Consider the following 16989-nt stretch of genomic DNA (forward strand, 5'->3'; position numbering starts at 1 on the left):
TTATTACGTATTGGGCACTTTCAACCGCATCTAATGGTCTTCATCATTCGACCTCCCTCATATACGAGCCATATAAGACCATCAGATGCTGTTGAAAGCCCTGGAAAAAGCCCTTGAGCAGACCTTGAGTTCAATTTTTATTTTTATTTTTTTCCCTTTGGTCAAGCATATGCCAAAGTTCATAAAAATAATTGGTGAGTATTTTAGTTTATACAGTAGGTTTGTATCACTGATCACTTGCAGCAGTTCCCAACCTGGAGGTGTGGACCCCTCCCAAAGTGGATTAATATTTATTTATTTATTTATTTATTTATTTTAATCGACTGTGGCTCAGGAGGTAGAGCAGTCGCCCACCAATCAGAAGGTCGGTGGTTCGATTCCCGATCCTCCAGTCCACGTTGCCAAAGTATCCTTGGGCAAGATACTGAACCCCAAATTGCCTCCGGTGTGTGTCATTGGTGTGTGAATGTGTGTGTATGTGTTAGAAAGCACTTATATATATAGAACAAGTGCTGTATGAATGTGTGTGAATGGGGTGAATGTGATCTGTAGTGTGAAGCACTTTGAGTGGTCGAAAAGACTAGAAAAGCTCTATATAAGTACAGTCCATTTACCATATTGGATACTGGATATATATTTTGTAATCCTTTAATAGAACTGCTTACCACTTATAAACACATGACTGGTGACAAAGGGTCACAAATAGCGATGCTTTGTTTTAAAGGGCCACATGTCAAAAAAAAAAAAAAAAAAAAACTGGGAACCACTGCCCTGTTTTTAATGGTAATATAATAATGCTAAGCTAAGTGGCTGCTGGCTGTTGCCTTATATTTACCACACAGGCATGAATGGTATCAATCTTCTCATCTAACTACTCAACATGAAAGCAAACTTTCCTAAAATGTTAAACTATTAACATTCTATATGTGTCTTGAGGTCTGATTGATCAAATGTAAGTAAGAGCACTTCATCTGTTCAACTTCAGCTGTATTAGTGCAGTCATGTGCTGCCCCCTGGAGGCAGACCTTGAAAATATAAAGTTCATGTCACAACACAAAGGGAGGCTGAGGACAGTGCAGTTTGTATATAACATTTATTTTTTCAGAGCAGATGGCCATAAGATGCAGTAACTGCAAGCACACCACTGTCCACACACATACACACCCACACACAGGTTTCATACAGTCAATAGCAGAGCAACACATAACACACACTCAGCCTCTCTCAAGCACTCACATACAGTCACTGCAGAGCAGAGGAGACACCGATCCGGTATCTGTTCAGTTAAGCACAGGCGGAAAATCAAATAAAAACAGCTTGGCTTTTTCTTTTAAGAAAGAAAATGAACTACTTTTGCTCCACAACATATTTGACCATCTGTGTTTTTTCACCGTCTGGTATTTCACCTTTGTAGCCTGATCCCCACACACCCAAATACACTTCAAAATAACACCTACAACATGAGAGATGACCAAAATGAGACCCAAGGAAGGAGGAGAAAATGTTGCTTTAACATGTTGGACCACGTTTAAAAGCAAGGACGTCTAGCTATAAGCTGCAACCGTCAGGTAGGAAGATCAGAGGCATGTCTGCAACAAGAGACAGAGCTAGAGACGGAGTTTACCTCTGTACAAGTGAAGTTACCATATAAGTTATGTTACGCAGCCTTAATGCATCACAAAGTAGACTGGAAAAACTTAAAATTACATAGAACCACTGGGTTTGACATATCAGAGAACCTTTTAACACAAGTTTAAAATTTGGCCCATGTGCCATGGCAGAAATATTCAGATTTGTGTCAGTAAAATGTGAGTAAAAACATTTATAACACATCTGGTAACAGCGGGACCAACCATCATAACATAACATTTTACTGGTGATTTTTTTATTAAAGGGATGTTTTATCAATATACAGTTGAAAGTTTTGAAAATTTGTTTCAACATTTTGGGAAATATGCTCACTCGTATTCTTAATATGAAACTACTGCTAGGAGATGGTTAGCTTAGCATGCCTGATTTCATACAAAGGAAACACGAACCACCTTTTTACAACTTTGTTTTTGTAGAATTTAAAAAAAACAAGATGCTAAGTAGTGAGCTAGCTAGCTTAACCCCCTTTACCAGCCTTTATGCTAAGCTAAGCTAAGCTAACCTGTTCTAGCTTCATATTTTTTGTACATACAAGTGGCATGAATTTTCTCATCTACCTTGCTGCAAGAAAGTGAGTAAGCACATTTCCTTAAATGTTTTATTACTACCAAAATAGAATATAGCACGCTAACTAGATGTTGCACTTTCCACCAAGCATGTAAATGCATTACATGAAGTGGCCAAAGTGTAAATGTCTTACTGGAATAAATTTGTCCCTACTGTTGGTTACTGGGTTTTGATTACATTTGATGATTTTCTATATTTTTTATGATGACACATCAAATAATGAGGCAAAACAGAGGAAAGACAGAGATCCCCATATGAACATACCCATCTACTGTATTGTATTCAGACCAAAATCACAAAGCAAGGCACATGTTTGAAAGGAAAAAAAAAACATTGCATTAAAAAAAAAAAAAAAACTCAAAAATAATACAACTAAACAACAAGAATTGCTTGTATTATAAACATTGGCCACACCTGGACACATGTACACATGTAGGCAGAGGAAAAAAAAAACAACAAAAAACAGAAACGCTTCCTGGAATATCCTAACATGGTATCCTACAATGATTCATCAGCTCAGACCACTTAAGCATGGAGAAGCAAACTGATTCAACACTCAGATTAGATCTGTTTACTTTGAAAAATAGTCTTCAGGATGACACGTACATCATAAATACACTTCTTTTTTTGTTGCAAATATCCATATATATAATCTCTATGTGATCATAATTTAAATACCACAACTATTCTCTGAATTCTTATTCATTTATATAAGGAGTGTGGCTGCTATGGGACTGTGAAACTTTCTTAAAGGACAAAGGTGCAAATAGAATATTAGAGTATTGCACCTGGATGCAGGTTGTTGTTGGTTTTAGGAATTTGACATTGCACTGAACCAAACATCCAGCTTCACAGATCTCTGCTGCCGCTCGCTCCATCTTAACACCTTTTTCTTTAAAAATAATCCCATGAAAACACTGTCATGGCAACACACTGTGTTGTAACCACGGTGATGCCAATGAAGATGGTGGGGGTGATGATGTAGATTGTCATGGCAACTGGGGGTGGGCGGTTGGGAGGGTGTGGGATGAGAGAGATAGAGACTAAGGTGTCGTCATTGTGGGTTGTTTTCTTTTCAGGGGTCCCACACAGGGATCTGGGAAAGTTATAAATTTGACAATTATGAATCAACATAGGATCTTAAAAGTAGGAATGCACTGACATTGGGCCGATACTGATCTTATTGACTGGATAGGTTATCGGACAGTTGGAACAAACCACATTAAATTCATCATTATTGCATCAATAGAAAATTCTGTATTTCCTTTGGATTGATAACCTAAACTAACATATTGGAAGAGAAAAAGTTGGATCAGCGTATTCCTGCCTAAAAATGGTTGAAAATGAATATGTTCATGAAAGTATTTAGATTTTTCACCTTGAATCCTAACAAGCCAGGATCAGTGTTTCACTAATTCTGGAAAAACCAAAAGGTTTCTATAATGTCACTGAATTTAAATGGGGAAGTCGTTCAGTTTTGTGTGGGGGTGTGGGAAACCTGAATTTGTTGCTACACCCTTGTTTTTTGTTTGTTTTTTTTTGCTGAAATACGAGCAGGTAGCAGGAATGACTTGAAAGTGTCTGGGTCAAGCTGAGTTCACTCTCTACACACATGGCTCTGACTCTGGTGCTTGTGTTGAATTGTGCGGGGGAGTTTGAACCAAACAAGGCTGATTTGACATTTGACCCTAAGACTCATCCTCCTAAAGAACTCTACTGCCTCTACCTTTCCTTGCAAAAACCTTGCATATACCTATACCCCATTGACTGCATCCTAAAATCCTTCTCTGAAACTTTCTATAGTGCCAACTTTATCCCAGAGATGAACATCTGCTTTCCAGGACAACCTGCTGTAGCCTTGCTGCAGTTTTCTCTGTCCCTCCCCTTCTCTCATTTTAGTTTATATTGTGCAGGCTCCTGTGTGTGTGTGTGTGTGTGTGTGTGTGTGTGTGTGTGTGTGTGCAAGTTGGCTGCAGGGGTCATTGTGCTTCTCGTGTGTGTGTGTGTGTGTGTGTGTGTGTGAGAGAGAGAGAGAGAGGGTGTGTTGAGGGTGATAATGAGGATGTAGCAGAGTGTATGGATGCAGCCAGGACAAAAAACTGTATTTGATCCTGAAATCCCAACATTCCACAAACTGAACCCAGTGCTAACATTCATACACCTGTCACACTGTCCTTATCACAAACACACACACACACACACACACACACACATTCTGTAGGAGCTGAATAGTCTCGTTTTGGTCACAGATAAAAAATTTTTCCACCAAGTCATTTACATCGTCACAACACCAGAGGTCACCATTCCACACAGAACCAAGACATCAAACCAAAGAGCTAGAGATTCATATTTATCAGTATATTATATATTAGTGTGCTAATGCAGGACTTTTTCAGTAGATATAAACTCTCCATGCTTAGAATGTACACATACCATACTATGAGTCATTACACAGTTGGTTTTTCAATCAGTATTAGATTAGTTTATTTGTTTAAGTCCATGTGGAGTTCTTAAAAGACCCATGTTTTGATTGCAGTCTCCTCCATTTTGTTGCATTTCTTCATCTCTCCATCTGAATTTTTTTTTTTTATTTCTCTCCCCATCAGTCGTTTTTGGTCCTTTTTTTAACCTCTCTGTTTCAGTGTCTCTCATCCATCCTTCTTTCTTGCACTCTCTCTGTCACATGTCTGTCCAGGCCTGTGGCACTGCTCCATCATCATTTTCATCATCAGCAACAGGAGATGAGAGGAAGAGGAAGATGAAAGAGTTTGTTTTTTTTTTTCTCCAGAGCAGCGATGAATAGACAGGTGATGGGAAGAGTGAGAAGGGGATGAGCACGACAGAGAGAGAGGGATGAAGAGAAGGAGAGAGAGACAGAGAGAGATAGAGAGGCATGTTGCCCGTTGTGCCATCTGAGTCACGCCGGTTGCAGCGTTGCTGTGGAGACATGCTGACTGGTTGCTATGGTTACTCCAACATGGCGTCCAGCTGGTCGGCCAGGTCATCGAACATGCTGCCGATGTCATCCAGGATGCTAACCGTGGTCTTCTGCTCAGCCACAGAGCTAAACACACACACACACACACACGAAGAGAGAGAGAGAAGCACAGCATTTTACCAAATGATGGAGAACACTCCAAATTTTAATTGGAAGATCTGGGACCCTCATTTCACAGTGGTTGTTGGTGGAAAGCCAGTGGCACTGATACTGAGACTGTGGGGCTAACTGACCTGTTGGCTAGAAAGCAACATGCGTGAAATCACACCCGCGTAAATCTCCACAAAAATTCCACAACCCCCTTTATTTTTTACTTGCTTTTTACTTTACTTTTTACTTTTTTGCGTGACTTTTATTTTACCTTTTTCAACCAGCGGACTTGTGATCATGGTATTAATGCCATAATAAATCTTTTTGCCAAATGTTTTCTTGTATTCTAATCAAATGTGGAGCACCAGACACTATTTTGGTCAGACTCATTAAAAAGAGAATGGAGTGTGCAGCTGTTTCCCCGGTTACCTGGTGTTTTGGATGGAGACACTGGGGAGGAGGAAGGAACTGACAGTCCTGTGGAGTTTCCTGAGAGAGACGTTTTAACTGGATTTTTCACGAGACAGTGTGAATGGTTTTCACAGTGTCTCCAACATGATTTTGCAGTGGAAAGTGTAGAATAATTCATCAAAACAATAAGTCTGATGTGCAGACGAGCAGAGGTTTCTGTGGTTATTTTACAACAGTCTGGTGCCTGTTGCACAAAATTAAACAGTGGATCGGCTGTGCGCTATTGTGGCTTGACAGTGTGCAACATCACTCCTGTTAAAGACCGCAGAAGGCTGTAAAGAGTCACCAGAGTAAAGAAAAGGTCTTTCAGCACAGACTATCCAGTAATGGACAGTAATGGATTACAGAGCTGATAAGGATCACTCATCACTGGTATTAATGCCATAAACCAACTTTTTGCCTGCATGATCCCACATCAGCTGGTTGAAAGATGTAAAATAAAAGTGCAAAACTTGAATAAAGGGGGTTCTGTGATTTCAGGAGGTTTACATGGGTGTGATTTCACAGAATTAAGTGACTAAAATACTATGGAAAAATGAGCAGTTGACGCTCTCTGAGCAGGTGGGCGGCAGGCAATGTAAAATACTCATTCTTGGCACCAAAATTGCAGTGCACCACGTCACCACATCCTCTTTTGTGCGTCTCCTCCCACTGAGGTGCACAGTGAACCACCATGATAACACTACTGGTGCAGTCAAGAAAATTACCCCAGTGCACTGCAAGAAAATACCAGGTCACCAGAGTGCCACTGCATGTGCCAGCGCAGACACAGAGCCCTCGGTCTTGTTAAAAGTAACTTATGATATTTCTCTGTTATTAGTGTTGTTTTTCATGTCTCGACCTTTGCATTAGTTTAGCATGTGTATATGAGAGTGTGTGTGCTCCTTACTCCTCCTGCCGCAGTATCTTATCCTCCACAGCCCGCAGAGCCGCGGCCAGCGATGCACTTGTCTCCTCGAGTTTCTGATGCACCAAAGAATCCACACTGAAGTCTGGTGTTGTTGTAGCAGGTGGAGCCGTCACCCCACCTCCAACCATCCCGCTGTCCACCGACACACCCCCGATGGAGGATCGAGGTGGCTTGACGGGCGGTGGGGTCGGGCTGGGAGTGGCGGGAGTCTGGGGCGTCTGTGGTGTGGTGGGTGTCTGCGGGGTGTGGGGGCTCTGGGCAGACGGGCTCGGTGGCTTGGCATTTGGCGGGCTGGGAGTGTTGGAAGGGGGGAAAGAGGGCGGTGAGCTGGTCTGTCGGGCCACCGCAGAGTGCTGTTTTACCGGGGCAGGGGCCGGGGTTGGGGAAGGGGGACTGGTCATGGAGTGGATGAGCTTGGCCGGTTTGGGTGCTGTGGGCGGTGGCACTGGTTTGGGTGAGACTGGTGGAGGTATCTTCTTTCCTTCCACTACAGAGAGAGAAAAACAAAAACAAGGCTGAGTTACTGACTGGCTAAAGCACTTCTGTTCCACAGCTCCGGGCTCCCAGGGGCCTTAAAGGCCAAGGATTACTGTGTATCATTTTCTAGTCTATATCAAGTAAAGATGTGACAAAGGCTTCAGAGATCATACAAACAGAAACTGTGCCAGACGTACAAGCAGGGGGGGTGGAACAAATAATTCTGTAAGTTCTACCATGAAACTGAGACTAAAGAGCAAAGTGTGGCTCTTATAAAGTTGTAAATTGTTGTTGTTATAGCCTCATAACATAAAATAGCAGTAATGTGTTTGCAGGGATTTACTGTGATAGGGCTGATCCATAATAATCAATATTCAGTAATCAGTAATGATTCAATCATTTCCTCAGATGGAATTTATGGATCGGATTGTGAGTGTGGTCACCGTTTTTCCAACTTGACTGGACAGCACATTGACAAATTAGTTCTATTTATATCTCAAGCTCAACTGGTACTTCTGTTACTTTTTGTGAGTGTAGCCAAAAGTAACACCACAAAATCTTTTGTTGTCCAGTGTGGTCAGATGATGAGTTGTATGTACAAACAAGTTTGTTTAGAGCACACTGACACCTTGGCAGACTCAGGCAACTTAAAGGCATCAGTATGCTTCAAGTTTCTCAAACAACCTCTGAAACCCCCTCCTCCAAACCTTTCTGACTTTGGAACTGAGGGCCTGGATATCTTTTTTTAACTGACAACTCAATCATTTAAATAATTCATCACCTGTCATTATGAGGCCTTCCAATCAGGACAGCTATGAACACAGGATATTGATTTTACTACAGAGTGCCTGCATTTTTCAGATTATGACCTCCATTTTCAACCATATCCGACACAAACACACAGTCATAGTCTGTGAGTACCTGGGCTTCCTGGTGTTCCAGGACCTGGCAACGGGACTCTTTTGTTGGAGGAAGGCTGTGGGGGGGTCTGTGGGCCTCCTTGTCTCTTTATCTGCCCCACCACAGGCTTAGGGGAGACTGGCGGCTTTGGTTTCCTTTGTGGACCTCCTTCATTGACCACTGGAGCTCCTTGATCCACACTGTCCCTGCGAGGAGCAGCAGTCACTTGCGGCTGAGGTTGTTGTTGGGGTAGAGGTTGTGGCTGCTCCGTCACTCCTGCATCAGACACCGGGCGGCGTTTCATGGTGGCAGTGCCATTCTGATAGGGTACTGGTTGCGTGGTGTTTGGTGGCCCAGTTGCCACAGGCTCTCCATTAGCTGTGGCCATGTCTGCATAGCCCTCAGGCTCCTTGTCGCGGCTCTTGGGCCGCCGTTTGACAGTGGATGATTCCTGGAGGGTGAAGTCGGAGCCATTGGGGTGGGGCTTGGAGCTGCGGGGCCGTCGCTTCAAGGTTGCTGTGGCCTCAACATTGGAGATGTCTTCCTGGGGGTAACCACCATCTCCCTGGGGACCCTCGCCGTCACCCTGCAGACAAACACAAAATACACACTAACGGAAAATTCATACATTCGTGACAAGGGGTCATTTTTGCACAAACAGTCAAAAACATTGATAAAGATATATGGATAACATAAATAAGGCATACAGAACACAGAAGCTTCACTATGGATTTGTACTACATTAGCTCACATTTCATTTTAGCACATTACATTACATAGATAGATAGATAGATAGGTAGATAGATAGGCAGATAGATAGACAAACATATATATAGATAGCTACCTGTCCTTCTCCTTCTCCTCGACCCTGGCGGCGGATTGTCAAGCTCCCCTCCTCCGCAAATGGCAGGTTCTCTGATGAGCTGCTGCTGCCTCCCGAGCTGGGGTGGGGGGACGACGGAGGGTGGGGGGAGGAGGAATTTACAGTGGGAGGGGAGGTTTCAGGTTGGACGGAGGGAGATGGGAGAGCAGAGGGAGTTGGCTGGTTCCGCCTGGCAGCTGCCACCAGCTCTGTGACAGGGCCACTAATGGTCCGCCGTCGGTTCACCACTTCACCGTCCAGACCAATGGCATCCCGTGTTTTCCCCACCTGGTAAACATACGATCATGTCATTGGTTAAGTCAATTGGTTAAGTATTGGGAAGTATGTATACTTGACACTTCAAAGAGGAAGACATACAGTACAGATACTTCTACAATGATTTATGAAATGTTCTCAATACCTGCAAGAAATTCTTCTGCAGTGCCATGCCTTTGGCTCCACCCCCTATAGAAGACATTTCCAACATGGCAGCGATGCTCCTGACGCTACCCATGCTGCTCGTCTCCACAGCAGCTGTTTCCACGGACACCCCGAGGTCGCTGGCCCGCCGCTGTTGGTGGTAAGGCACGTCCAGCATCCCCCCTGTGGTAGTATGTGTTTGCTGCAGTGTGTTGGCATCTGTCAGGTTGGAGTTGGAACTGGAGATGGCAGAGCTGGAACGTTTGGGCGGTGGCGGGGGCGGGCCTTTTTTCTTCTGACGCAGCGCAAAGGACTGCGTTTGGTTGCGGTTAGCGTTCTTTTCCTGGTTGCGGACGGAGTGGCTGCGGCTGACGCGGTGGGTCACTGTGGCGTATTTACCTCCCTCCCCTCTGACGACAGCTGAGCTCTGATTTCCTACTACCTCTGCTTCTCCTTCTCCGCCTCCACCTCCTCCTCCTGCTTTTTCATCACATTCGCCATCGGACACGGCATATCGGTTGAGGCTGTGAGCGCGTTTCTTCTGGAGCGCCGAGGGCTCTGCTCCTTCTCCCTCAGCAAGTTCAACCTCTGGGGGGAGGCAGAGGAGAGGGACCTGTGGTTGTTGGCTCTCCCTGACCTCCATCATCTGTGTCTGTGAGTGGTGCTGACTGTGTGCCTGGTTCTGTGGCTGGACTAGAGGCTGCTGCTGCTGCTGCTGAGGCTGAGGCTGCTGCTGAGGCTGAGGCTGAGGCTGAGGTTGAGGCTGGATACATGGAGCCCCGCGGTGGGTTGGAGACTGAGGTGGGTGTGAGCGCGGTGACTGAGGTCTCTCCCCCTGGATGAACTGGGGGGACGGCTTGGGTTTGGCCTGCGGGGAAGGTGCGCTCTGGGCAGAGGAAGTGGAGGAGGAAGACGAGGTTCTAGTCTTGGTAGGAGTGTGAGGGGGCGTGTAGGGTGGAGCAGGCTGTGAATGGGAGTGGGAGTGACGGTGTTTGCCTTGAGAGGAGACACTGCCTCTGTGGGAGGAGGTGCTTCCCTGGCTGCTCTGCTGCCTCATAGTCCGCGCCTCCTTCTTAGGTGGCCCAGTACCTCCTCCCCCACCTCCTGTCATCACCTCATCATGATCTTTGCTCAGGCTGCGTGTTCGTTGAGCTTTGACCTCCTGACCTGGTTGAGTCATGGCACTCTGTAGCTCAGTGCTCAACTCGCTGTCCTGGAAGGTGCTCATCTTTGGAGACATGACCTCTGAGGAGAAAAAGAATGTCAAATTAATATGACGATAAGGTGACATGTCTGACCACTGCAAAATCTCATTAGATAAGGCAGTATACAGTAGATCTGATTTAAAAAAGTTGGTCATTATCAATTTATCATCTGTTGGCTTACCGTCTGGAGGTGGGCTGTCCACTGACATGACTTCCTGCTGCTGTGTGATTGGTGGGGGCTTCTTTCGGAGGGAGCCCCGCCCATCTGAACCACGCTGCATTTCTGCCAGTCGCTTCACTGCCAGCATCAGCTTCTTTTGGTGACCTAAAACATCAACAGATTGGAATTACCGGTCTCATTAAATCTCAAAAATTTGAAGAAATAAATTAGAGGACAACAAATTATTTTTAATATCATTTTCAATTTAAAAAATCAGATTTTAGTTTAGCTATTTTATTAGATCATAATTAATAAATAATAACAATAATTGCATAAATAGATAACATTTTCAGAACCTTAATATTCCTGTATTTTGCACTTAATCCTTTATCTATTCCCTATTTTCCCCACATAACATTTCCTTTTCACAATCAGCAATCATAGATAGCTAACTGAAGCATGACTAAACACCAACTTTTTCAGCTAGCTACCCAACTAAAGCTAATTTTCATCATAAATGACATCATCCAGTGCACGAAATGTTAACGTGATATACTGTGTCCTGCTGTACTATCACTGTATTCATTTTCTTAACACTTAACAACTAACTACTAACAAAGTTAGCGAGCTAACACTACTTAGTCCACCATAGCATTGTATTCATACTTCATACATCATTTTTGACCTGTCTGATCACCTTTCATTTATATCAGTGTCGGGGCTCCATATACATGCGTCTCTCAGTAATTTGTTAAGAGGAAGGGGAAGGGGCAGCTGTTTCCTCATGAATTTTCATACATATACATTTTTGCTGCAGAAAACACTGTAGAGTTGATGTCAGATTCCAATACTTGGAGTAGATTCTCCAGGAAGTGACATCTGTTTCCCCATCGATTTATGTTTCCCCTTCCCTTAACCTAAAGCTTACCCTCACCTTACCCCTAACCAGTTATCTCTGCTTACATCTAGGAATATAATGTTTACTATAGCAGCAGCTCAATTAGATGGCAGAGACATAAAGGAGGACTCTACTGTAGCACAAATCACTGTCCATTGAGCTGAAGCTTGACTGCAGTAGACTCTAATGCTTCGAACAGTATACTGTAACTCTCAAAGTGCTCTAACTGTAAAAAATGCATTAATGTGTATAAAGTATGAAACAAACTGTCTGACTTACCCAGTTTGGTGATGCCGATTTCTTGCAGGTCCTCCCAAGTGATGTCAGTGATAAAGTCGATGTTCTCATAACCGTTCTGCACTAACACCTGGTGGTACTGGCTTAGACCAATGGCAGATAACCATTCTCCTAGATTGGCCTACAGGAACACCAGAAACATGACTGCTCACCAGGCTAGCTAAAGCTAAAGCTGGTAACTTTAGACTAACAAGCAGGGCAGCCAACTAACACATCTGGCATTTTTTGCTGAACCAATAGAATTATGATGTACACCGTATCACACTGTGTCACTATACCAGGCAAGCATCTACAATACTTGGTCATTAAAGCAGAGTGTGTGTGCATGTATGTCTTGAGTTTTACTCACAGGTTTCTGATCAGGTAGCCACTCTGAGACATTTAGCTTGTTAATCTCTGATGTCATTTTCTTTCTGTGACCTGGTTTAGTTATCCCAATAGCTGTCAGATCCTATACACACACAAACAAACAGATTACACACACATAAGATACAGTAGTGGAAGGTGTAGGTTTTCCACCACAAAGTGCATTAAAATCTACAATAATCCAGCAGTCTCTCTCTCTCTCTCTCACACACACACACAGGAAAACTTGCAACACAAAGAAATGAGACGGCATGACATCTAATGAAAGCTTTTGTCAGGTGAGGAGAAAAGAGCAGAAATGTAAATGTCTCAAAATTATAAGAAAAAGCAGAAAAGCAAGGAAAGCAAAAGCAAATGTCCATAGTGAAAAGGAAGCACCCCAAGAAATCAGTCAGCTAAATTCTCCATAATTTCACTTAGATCCAGCTCTTAGTTTTATACTTTTATATTACACTTCTTCATATATATTGAAACTAAGAGAATTATAAATTATAGAGTGCACATTAAGAACTGTAATTAATGAAAAATACAGTGAATCATCCCGTCAATGTTTGTTGAGTTTTGTTTGTGTAATTCAGTGGTAGTTGTGGTGGACACACAAGAACACACATTTCCAGACATAAATTAACATTCAATAATCATCACACATGCACACACACACGTGCGCGCGCACACACACACACACACGCACATGGAAGAATAATTCATAAATTCTATACAGATGTGACAAAACATACAGTAATAGGGGCAAAGATTTTATGACGTCTCTAATAACAAAGCTCTTTTTAAGTCAGCCCAGCTCTGAACCCTTCAGCATGCACAACTATGACTGCAGTGAGTGTATATATATAAATAATTTATATATGCTATAAATTATTTGTATGTAGGTGAGCGTGGCAGAGAGCATCAAGTCTAGTTCCTTGGAACAGGCAGCAGCAGTGTTTGGGGGTGGGGGGGGGGACAGAGGGTTGCATGGACAGATTTTTACATCAACTTTATGTTCACAGGCTTTATTTTTGAATGTGTTTAGCACTGGACCCTGTACACTGGCAGCTCAAAATGGAAGTGAGAGTACATGGATAGAGATGTAGAGTTAAAAGGCAAGCAACAATTATATGATGCATTACGGCAGTTTGTTTATTTTATTGTCTTTTTGTTGTCGTTGTTTTTTCCATTTTATGTTAGTGTAGAACGTATTATTAATCCTTAAATTTTTAGTGTGATTTGATTTTCTATTTTTTGACTTTGGAAATTCCAGCTGATTTCTGTACAGTATGAACTGCTTACTATTGTTGTATAGGCTGATGCAAAATAACAATGTGAACAAATATTCGATATTTATTTGAAAGGGTACTCCAGTATTTAAACATTTTTGTTAAGCTGCAAAACACCAAAAAACATCCTGTATTTCCTGTGAAGCGACTCAGGATCATTTTTCAAAACCTAACCCATGATCATCATGAGAGTTATTTTCTTAGACTTTGGAAAACTGAAGGCATTTTAAAACTGTTTTAACAGGTTGAAAAAATATTGTAATATACACTAATACTCCTCTTGGTAAGTGAACTGAACTTCATGAAATTGTTGGAGTGCCCCTTTAAGACTTACTGTCAGAGGGTAAAATGATTAACTTAATACAGAAATAATAAAGAAATTTGGTAAAGAGCTTTTTTTTTTGCTTTTCATGAAACAGATGAGCATTGTTTTGAGTTTTCCTTTGGCAGTTGTCCTTTTACTTAAAGCTACATTAAGTTGTTTTTGGAGGACTTACCAAGACTAGCAGTAACAGGAACATTCTCAGTTAAATACAATCAGCTTATGTATTTGTTATGGGTGACATTTTGCAAACATAGTCCGACTTACACACCCAGCATACACAGAGCAACATTAGCATCCATTTCGAGTCATATTTCTTTCTTGCCTTCAGATATAACTCAAATAGTATCATTTTTATGTTGTGGGGTCAGTGAGAGCCATGAGACTCAACTGGCCACTGTATGTGCAGGTTGGAGAAACAAAATGGTTTGCTAAAATCTGAGTAGAGGTGTAGAGATGGGTGTTGTTAATGGGACTGATAAGTGACCTTTTCACAGTGGACTGTAGGGTATAGGACTGCCACTTTTAATTAAAAATTCTAACATTTATTTGCATGTCAGAAAATCAAAATGTAATGTCTATGAGCACTGCGTTTAGGCCCAGTTATCCTTATATTATTATATATTTTGAATTTACTTGTTAGGATTTTTTCTTTACATTGAAATATTAAAACTGTATTTAAAACTGCATAAATAGCATAAGCATTGCAATAACATTTTAGTCAATTTTAATGGGCAGTTTTGAGACTGCCTCAGACTGTAGTGCAGTGATGACACTTACAAGGATACCAGGGGTCAGAGAGAGATGCTGGTCAATACCAGGTCATGGGTGAGAGGTGAAACACTGAATCAGGCAGGTTTGGCAGGAGGCAGGGAAGGACTAGTTGAGACCAGTTTGGTCGAGTGGTTAAATTGTGCTCATTCAGAATTTTTCAAGGAAATGATATACATGCATCTTGAAAACATCAAGGACAGCACAAATCAAAGTCGTGCAGACTCGTTTCCATTGTGGTCCTTGGAGGTGCCTGTGACCTCTCTGGGGTTCAGGGAGTCAGGGTTCAGTTGCCTTACCTCTGGGGTCATTCGGCTAATGGTGGGCAAGTCATACCCAGCGCCCAGGAAGTTTGGAGCGTAGACCTGCAGCTGAAAGTCACTCAGCCATTGGACAACGGCCTCTGAGCTCTAAGGGAGAGAAAACAGGGGGCATGCGGTCACTGGTTCCGTGTCTACTTCTTCAACAGCCACTTTTCCTCAGCAGGGCCAAGTATTGCCAAACAGAGGCCATAATATAATTACTATAGCAAGGGACTTTTCCCTGGATTTTGTGTCTGTCAGTATATCCTTTCAATATATTCTGATGTCACAAATACATTTAGGGATGATTATAACTGTAACATCTGGCCCCTGACAAGGTCAACAAATTAGCCTCTGTTAGCCCTGCTTGGCCCTGTAGTGAAAACCAGGCTTAAGTTAGGAAGGAGAAAAGCCCTGCCTCAAGTATCTAGTATGCTCCAGCAAGAGCTGCAGATTAGCAACAGCAGGCTAATCTGCATTTGACGCTTAACAGCTGGAAAGGAGACAAAATAGGATTTATGTTTGAGGAGAGAGGCCAGAAAATGCTTCAGTGTAGTGGAGACCACGCTAAAAAAACTGACTGTAGAAGCAGACACACTCATTGTCACATACTTCCCCACAACAAATATCCTTCCTCAAATATGCTAACACTTTAGAATAGCTCAGTTCGATTTTAGTTTTTAGCTACTCTTAGCTTCTTTTAGCTAATTATCTCTAAGTTGATTTCATCATTTTTGACTGAGGCTCAGTCTTAAAAATGTGCTTGAGATATGTTCAGTGCTAAGCTGTTTCAACCTAAATGTACACAGTTTTTAAGTTCAATTGTAGATTTTTAATAAAATGCGTTGCACCACACAAAACAGATCTTATCTAGAGATCTGGCTTTTTACATTCACTAACTTCCAGGTGTAACTGTTGCGTAGCTAACTGAACCAACTGACAAAGTTAACATTAGCTTGCTATTACCAGCTATTGAGGAGTAAAAGAGGAATCATTAAATATATATGACCTGACACAAAAAATAATCAGGTGAGTTTTAAAATTACATTTCACCAAAACAACACAATATAGTTCAAATAACCAATAATAGCAAACAATTCAAGTACACCATTAACTCTCCTTTTAGCAATGTTTTGGGTCTCTACCAACTCCTTTATAGTTGGTAAATGCTCCACTGTGTTCACCAGCTAATCACTTTGTCTTCATAAACAGTAAGCTGAAACTTTCTATAAATTTCCATAAAGCTGAGGGGAACTGCAGATTGCAGATTCAAAAGACAATTTTCTGCAGGCTCATTGTTACACTTTGATATTATCACAATTCTCAAATTCTCTGTTTATAAATCATCATTATAAAAAATATAGTTTATAACTGTTTCACATAATTTTTGAAGTCCTCAGACTATTATTTTTGGCAGTTATGCTACAGATTTGTGACACCAGTTCCCTGTTCACATAGATATCCAACCAGGATACATTACCTGGTGTTTATTAAGACATTCAAGTTTTATTGGTGCATCCCAGTATAATAAATCATTAGTTAGAACTTAGGTAGGACGTCATACATAGACTTAGTGATGATTTCATCAACAGCTGGTGCAACCCACTCCTAATCTGGAGTAAGGACCATTGATATATTGCCTGGTTAAAATAGTTGATAATTTGCCACAGTGTCCTGCTCTACATGATGTTACTGGTGCTACATGACTGGGTGTAACTGTAAAACCACTGCATGACTTCTTCCCACACACTCTGTTTCTCTTTAAACTCCCACATTCCTCCTGTCTCTTTTGTCTTTGTCCATTCTGCATCTCTTTCCCCCTTTTTCCTTCTTTTCTTCATCTTTCCTCATGACCCTCCTCTTCCTTCACACTGTCCCCCAAAGCTGATTAGTGTTCTTCCCCTCTTTCTTCATCTGTCGAGGGAAATATTAGGATGCTGGGTACTAAGGAACCAGGACTCAGGCTAACAGATGGCCATGAACATGGCTTACATGACAGTGCACACACACACACACACACACACACACACACACACACACACACACAGA

General features: G+C 42.2%; 1 protein-coding gene across 7 annotated transcripts in view; it reads right to left on the reverse strand.

Moving 5' to 3' along the window:
• Positions 1-1076: 1076 nt before the first annotated feature.
• Positions 1077-16989, reverse strand: part of caskin1 (CASK interacting protein 1) — a 102529-nt gene continuing 86616 nt past the window's right edge. For 4 of the 7 annotated variants that reach the window (XM_051073762.1, XM_051073761.1, XM_051073760.1 and 1 more), the window contains 9 exons: positions 14938-15048; positions 12255-12356; positions 11888-12026; positions 10732-10875; positions 9347-10590; positions 8908-9213; positions 8085-8673; positions 6666-7173; positions 1077-5281 (listed from right to left, as the gene is read on the reverse strand). In XM_051073762.1, the coding sequence (XP_050929719.1) occupies positions 5185-5281; positions 6666-7173; positions 8085-8673; positions 8908-9213; positions 9347-10590; positions 10732-10875; positions 11888-12026; positions 12255-12356; positions 14938-15048 (3240 nt within the window). In that variant the 3' untranslated portion in view covers positions 1077-5184. The remainder of the gene's footprint in view (positions 5282-6665; positions 7174-8084; positions 8674-8907; positions 9214-9346; positions 10591-10731; positions 10876-11887; positions 12027-12254; positions 12357-14937; positions 15049-16989) is intronic. The other 3 variants (XM_051073763.1, XM_018698616.2, XM_018698615.2) reach the window with 2 other exon arrangements.

The sequence above is a fragment of the Lates calcarifer genome, linkage group LG11 (assembly GCF_001640805.2).
Source record: "Lates calcarifer isolate ASB-BC8 linkage group LG11, TLL_Latcal_v3, whole genome shotgun sequence".
Classification (NCBI taxonomy): Eukaryota; Metazoa; Chordata; class Actinopteri; family Centropomidae; genus Lates; species Lates calcarifer.